We start from the raw sequence: 7053 nt of genomic DNA on the forward strand, positions 1-7053 counted from the left end.
TTTCCATCAAAAAAGGTTAATGCCACGTTTTGTTTAGCAACTTTTAAAATACCATGAAGTTGACATAAATCCTATTGAGAGATGCTCTGTGGGTTATGATACAAAAGATAAAAGTCTGGTATGCAAAGGTGAAATCTTGCTCAATTCTTAAACTCACTGCTTTGGAATTTTGTAGATAAAATGAAAGTCTCATGTAGAGAAACAGGCTGTAATACCACAGTTCAGTTTTAATATTAACTAGTAATATTACCAAACTTACTGAAAGAAATGTAAACACTTGGATGCCTGTTTGTTTATATTTGGTGTCAGAGTGAAGAGTGTGACTACTTTGAGAAGCTAGACAGAAAGTAAGAGGTATTTTTAAGTCAAAAGAACTGTTACGTCTGCAGCATCTGATTTGCCAAGATTAGCTGCACATTATTCTAATTCATGTTAGAAGATGGTAACAGTTTAGATCACTGGGTCTTGTCTCCTGCAAGAGTATCAGAATTAACCTCTGTCAATAATCAGACTGCTAGACTGAATTAGTTGGAGCCTGTAAAATCTGTGAGCCCTTCAACACTGAAATATGAACAAAGCTCTCTGGATTAATTTCCAGACATGAAATTAATTGTACTTGAAGCATAAAGGTACTTATTTAGGTTTGAGTCTTTTTCTGAGAACTCTGTTTTAATTTTTTTCTAAAGCTTAAGTTAATACAAGTTGCCCCAAAAAAGGTATTTATTTATAAAATCTAACATGTTTTATAAGGTGGCACATTTTAATGACAGTTACAAAGCATGCATTGTTCTAGTAACAAGTTCATATCTTATAGTTGGTAATTGTTCTTCTCATTAGTCAAATTTGGGATATTTAAACTGTTAAACAATGGTAAGGAATTCCACTGGCACAGTAACTTACTGCACATGTAGAGTTGTTTCAGCTGCAGTAGTATGTGTAGCTGCCTGTGAATATCTTGTGTCTTTCTTGCTGCAGCATTATTTATAAAAACAATCATACTAATTGTGAACAAGCAGAGTATCAGCTAACTGTATTAGTTTTATTCAGGGTAAAGGCTTAAACACTAAATATGTTTGTCCTGTCTGTTCTGTCTGGGCATGGTTCTGGCTAAAACTTTAGGCCAGATGCCAGCAGCCCCTCAGTGAGGGGCAGCGTGGAAAAGTATCTAGACAAAATGTGCTAAACAGGGTTCAGAGAATAGCATACTGGGCCATGTTATCCCATTGTGAAATGCTCTTGTCAAAAAGGTAGATTTCCTGTAAGCCAAGGTATTATTTATTCTTTTGTTAGCCTTTCCCAGCCTCTGTTTGCTTCAGTTAGCTTCTATTATAAGTAACACTTGTCAGTGTAAGTGATTTTATTGCTATGTACACTCTGTTGCATAATAGATAAATACATGTTAATTTTTATATTAATTTATTGTAACTGTTTAAGACTTTATAAAGTAGGACTGTTTGTTTGTTTTTTTTCTTTACTGTGGAACTGTTTTTCTTTGCAGCCTCTGTCTGGTACCTGTCACTCTCCTACTTTCCAATTGTTCTCATGCTGTTGTAGATGTGATGATTGACTTGCGGCATAAAACAACAAGGTAACGTGTGAATGTTAATTAACAATATTTTCTGAGAATGCTTCCTAGTTTTGGGGAGTTTTGTAGTGGTTTAACTGTATTGAATATCTAGAATAGGATTTTTTCAACACTGGATTCTTTGAAAGAATGGAGGGTGGTAAAAGCTTCATATAGTCAAGTGGGAGTCTTCAGTCAGTGTTCAATTTTACTTTGCTGCCGACTGTTGCTAAGACAGCACCTTGAGTTGTGACTGTTGAATGGTAAAACTCTTCAGGACTTCTCTAGGAAAGTGGAAATGCTTTTGAAATTGTGAAATACAAGCTTCAGCTACCTTAATTTATTAAATACAAGTTGTTGGGTTTTCATTAAAAAACAAGTAATTTGTAGAAAACTTCTGAAGTTCAAATAAATGCTTCTTCTTGCAATTTGAGTTAGTATAAAATATTGTAGAACCTTATATATCTTTAAGACTTCCCCATGGTTTATGACCTTAATTGTTATGACAGACTTTTTGCTTAAAACTGTAGTATGTGCGAAAATGTTAGCACTAAGGAAATGTTTTGTGAATTGCTTCTAAAAATTTTAGAAAGTATTCTTGTGGGGGAGAGAATTAACTGCCATGATGTTCTACCATTTTATTCTTCCACTTCTGTTAAAACAAGCCAATTTAATTAATGTAATTCAGTTGACACCCTCTTACCCCTGCTGTTTCCCCCATATACATAATGCTACTTGGTCTGCTTACCACAAAATAGTGGGTTCCTTGGCTGAGTATTCCTGAGGTGTGTGTGTCTGTGTCAAATTGTGAGGATATCCAGGTAGACTTAGTCATGGGAGGACATTGGTATCTTACCAACAGTCCATCCAGGCAAGTAGGAGGGCCAAAGCACTGATAGAGTTGGACCTGGCCAGGGATGTTAAGAACAACAAGAAAAGTTTCTACAGGTATGTCAGTGGTAAGAGAAGGACAAGAGAAAATGTGAGCCCAGTTCAGAAGGAAACTGGAGATCTGGCCATGCAGGACATAAAGAAGGCTGAGGTACTCAGTGACTACTTTGCTGCTGTCTTCCCTGTCAAAGCCTCTGGTCACACCATCCAAGTTAAAGAAGGTGAAGGAATGAACTGTGAAAGGGAAGATTTCCCCACTGTAGGAGAAGAGCAGGTTCATGATCATCTGAAGGACCTGAAGGTGCACGAGTCTGTGGGGGCTGACAGGATTCATCAACAGCTCCTGAAGGAATCAGCTGACAAAGTTGCAGAGTCTCTGTCCATCATATTTGAAAAGGCTTGGCAGTGTGGAGAAATTCCCACTGACTGAAAAAGAGGAAACACAACTCCCATTTTCAGTAAAGGAAAAAGTGAAGACCCAGGGAACTATATACCAGTAAGTCTCACCTCTGTGCCTGGCAAGATCATGGAGCAGATCCTCCTGAAGGCTCTGCTAAGGCACGTAGAAAACAAAGGGGTGATTGGTGACAGCTGCTTCACCAAGGGCAAATCCTGCCTGACTAATTTAGTGGTCTCTACAATGGGGTCACAGCATCAGTGGACAAAGGAAGAGCAAGCAGTGTTATCTATATGGACTTGTGCAAAGCCTTCAACACTGTCCTGCATGACATCCTGGTATCAAAACTGGAATGATACGGATTTGATGGATGGATCAGTCGTTGGGTCAGGAACTGGCTGAATGGTTGCACTCACAAAGAGTGGTGATCAATGGCTTGATGTCCAGATGGAGACCTGTGATGAGTGTTTTTTCTCAGGGGTCAGTACTGGCACCCACGCTATGTAATGTCTTTTTGTTGGAGACAGGGACAGTGGCACTGAGGGCACCCTCAGCAAGTTTGCTGATGACACCAAACTGTGTGGGGAGGTTGATGCACTGGAGGGAGGAGATGCTGTCCAGAGGGACCTTGACAGGCTTGAGTAGTGGGCTTGTGCAAACTCATGAAGTTCAACAAGGTTGAATGCAAGATTCTGGACCTGGATTGGAGCAATTCCAAGCACAAATACAGGCTGGGTAGAGAATGGATTGAAAACAGTCTCAAGGAGAAGGATTTAAGGATGATGGTGGATGAGAGAGGCTCAGCATGAACCGGTGATGTGTTGGTAATGGACCGCGGGAAACCAGAATGCATCCGTGATGTTCCTGTGTTCCTCTCTTCCAGTGAGGGCTTTTTAAAGGGACCGAGGGCACACGCGGCGCTCACCTTGTACAGAGGATCGATTGCAGCTGGAGCGAATCTTAGAGCGGAGACTGGAAACACTGCCCTCACCCCGCCCAAAAATTTACTGAGAGCGGTGTTCAGTTTAGGGATTAACCGCTTTATGAAGGGCTAACAAAAACGGAGGGACCAAAATTCGGGAGAGGTATGCTAGGGATATATCAGGGAAATAATTCAGAAGTACTATGCCCTTATTAAATGTATGCTCCGAGGGAAAGGTGTAGAATCAATGGAGTAAAAGGGTAGGAGTTGAGCCCGGCAGGGAATTTAAGGGAGGGTGTGTGTGTGTTGTGGCTATGTTTATCCCTCCCCATGGCTCCTGGGATGTGGCTTCTTTTCCATGGCAGGGCTCGGTAGCAGGATCTGTAGGGTGCCAGCTTCCCGGCAGCCGGGGCTGCTCCCCGGCAGCGCCTGGGCAGGTGGGCGCGGCTGCTCCGTGAGCCGGGGCAGACTCCGGCCCTAAGGCAGAGTAGGTGGGTGGACCGGGCAGGCAGGTGACCAGCGCGTCAAGGGAGGTGATTTCTCCCCCACTACTCTGCTGTTGTGAGACCCCAGCTAGAGTACTGTGTCCAGCTCTGGACCTCCCAACATAAGACATGAAGCTCATGGAGAAAGTCCAGAGGAGGGCCACAGAGATGATCAGAGGGCTGGAGCACCTCTCCTATGAAGACAGGCTGAGGGAGTTGGGGTTGTTCAGCTTGGGAATGGGAAGGCTCTGGGGGACCTCATAGAGTGACCTGAAGAAGCCTACAAGAAAGCTGGGGAGAGACTTTTTACAGGGTAGTGTTAGGACAAGGGGTAATGGATCAAAACTGGAAGAGGGTAGATTTAGGTTAGATATTAGGAGGAAATTCTTAAGAGAGTGGTGAGACCCTGGAACAGGTTGCCCAGGGAAGCTTTGGATGCCCCCTCCCTGCAAATGTTCAAGGCCAAGTTGGATGGGGCTCTGAGCAACCTGATCTAGTGGGAGATGTCCCTGCCTGAGCTGGGGGGTTGGAACTAGATGATTTTTAAGGTCTCTTTGAACCCAAACCATGCTATGATTCTATGAAGTAAGAAATTAAAAGCCCAGGGCCTAATTCAAAGGTTCAGAAATGGAGAAGATTTAAGTCTTCTTTATGTATCAGTTAAGATTAGGAAGCTATTCGTTGATACGGTGTTTTTTTTAATAAGATGGTCATGTTTTGTAACAGCGTTGTAAGATGTCTTTGGAAGGATGATGTATGCATGTGCCTTGAAACTTCTTAATAACAAACAAAAACCTATCCCCCTTCTTAATGCAGTGTCTCTAAAGCAGTATATATCCATATTAATTATTTCTGTGTGATATGCACTCTTATTTAACTCGCACTCAGGGACAGGCCTAAGAATGCTTTATATAGGAATTCCTAAAATTGTGATAGTTTGGATCTTGTTACTACATCTATTGTTAGCATTATATGCCAGTTCTGTATAAAGCTGGGAATACACTGGAATTCATCATTGTGCATAAATGTGTAATTAATGTTCTCTATACAGTGTGAAATATATTAGGATCCAAATAAATGCTTTAAAGATGTGTACCAATTCATCTGAGCCAAGGGGAGGGCTGCTGTAAAGAGCATGTTAAGTGTGAGTCAGAACATTAACAAGTATCTGGTAAGAAGAAAGGGCCTAGAGTGAAATTGAGCTGATAGGTGGACATAGAGATGTATAAAGATACCCAAGGGTGTGTACCTCAGGTACTCATCTCAGAGCGTGTATGTGTTTGTGGGGATGAAATGGGTGTGGATGTGACAGGAAAGAGGACATGTAAACATGACTTCTTTTTTTAAACTGCATTTACTATCTTGGTAAAATGTTAAGTGCAGCTTTGTCTATACTTGTGATTGCAACTGTTTTCCTTTCAAAGTCTAGCTTTGTCTTGCTAGAAAAGATAGATACGGGAGGGTTGTGTGTGTAAAACAAAGTATGATGCATTTGGGGATGGTGATCACTTCAGAGAAATTACTGTAGACAAATAGTCTAAAAAGACTCAGCAAAATACAAGACATGAAAGACAAATGGCAGTGATAAGAGACTGGCAGAATAGTAACTTAAGTTGCCAATTCCTGACTTTTGGAAATAAGTGTTCAGGAAGCACAAGCAAGCATATATTTGTAATGGGTTGGCAATGGACACACAGTGCCATCTTGGGAGAACTTGAGGTTGGACTGGAAATGTGTTTCAAATGCAGAGAAATAATGTTGTTACGTTCTTTTGCAGCCCAGAAGCACTAGAAATCCATGGATCTTTTACATGGCTTGGTCAAACACAGTACAAGCTTCAACTTAAAAGCCAGGAAGTCTATAGCTTGCAGCTGAAAGCTTGCTTTGTTCATACAGGTGTCTATAATCTTGGAACACCAAGAGTATTTGCCAAGCTAGTGGACCAAGTTACTTTGTTTGAAACGAGTCAGCAGAACTCCATGCCTGCACTGATTATTATAAATAATATCTGACCACTTCCTGAAAAAAAAAAAATCACACTAAAAGACAAAATAAATGGGATTTTTTTCTTCTATTGCTGGTTGACGTTTTGCTGCAGTTTTTGGAAATAGCACCTCAAACATCTAACTTGTTACTAAAGATTGTGTAGGAAAGAAAATAGCAAAATATTCAGATGACTTGTCAATTCATTTCTCAATGCAACGCACGTTGGACTGAAAATACGTTTATCCTTTTATAATGTATTTCTTCTCTGGTAATTATGATATTCATAACACAAAATACTCTCTAACTTCAGATCTGAACATATTTGTATGTCCCATGCCCTGTCAAAAATGCAGCTTGACTGCTGTTACAACTTCCAGCATGGTGTGTTTAATATTTGTGGCTGTATTAGGATATGGCTCAGGAAGAAACACTCATTGGCTTTTTCCTGTCTGAAGCCATTAGTAATGATAAATCCCAACCTTACTGTGAAGTTCAATAAGGTTTCTCAAATATATTTCTGTTTCTCAGTTCTTTAGTTTAAAATTTTGAGTTTTCATGTTTATGGAAACTGGTAACTTTTGAAGGTTTACATACACGTCCCACCTGAGGTGTTTAAAAAAAATAAAATAAAATAGCTTTTTCATCCAGTTTGAATATTTTCTCATTCATCTCAACACAGAATGCACTATTTCCACAACCATGCGATTGTCATTTAAATTGTCACTTACTTTATTATGTAACTATAACGATGATCTGTTTTAAAAAAAATCTACTCAAGATTTTCAAGAAATGTATTATATTTATAACA

At 40.3% G+C, this 7053-nt stretch overlaps 1 protein-coding gene across 1 annotated transcript in view; it reads left to right on the forward strand.

The window, feature by feature from the left end:
- The window catches only part of TRAPPC8 (trafficking protein particle complex 8), a 58098-nt gene extending 51281 nt beyond the window's left edge, over positions 1-6817 (forward strand). Inside the window, 3 exon segments of the mRNA XM_010006897.1 lie at positions 1-15; positions 1499-1588; positions 6037-6817. Of these exon segments, the coding sequence (XP_010005199.1) occupies positions 1-15; positions 1499-1588; positions 6037-6271 (340 nt within the window). The 3' untranslated portion in view covers positions 6272-6817.
- The last annotated feature ends 236 nt before the right edge of the window (positions 6818-7053 follow it).

Source organism: Chaetura pelagica, unplaced genomic scaffold, assembly GCF_000747805.2.
Source record: "Chaetura pelagica isolate M959 unplaced genomic scaffold, ChaPel_1.0 scaffold109, whole genome shotgun sequence".
Lineage (NCBI taxonomy): Eukaryota > Metazoa > Chordata > Aves > Apodiformes > Apodidae > Chaetura > Chaetura pelagica.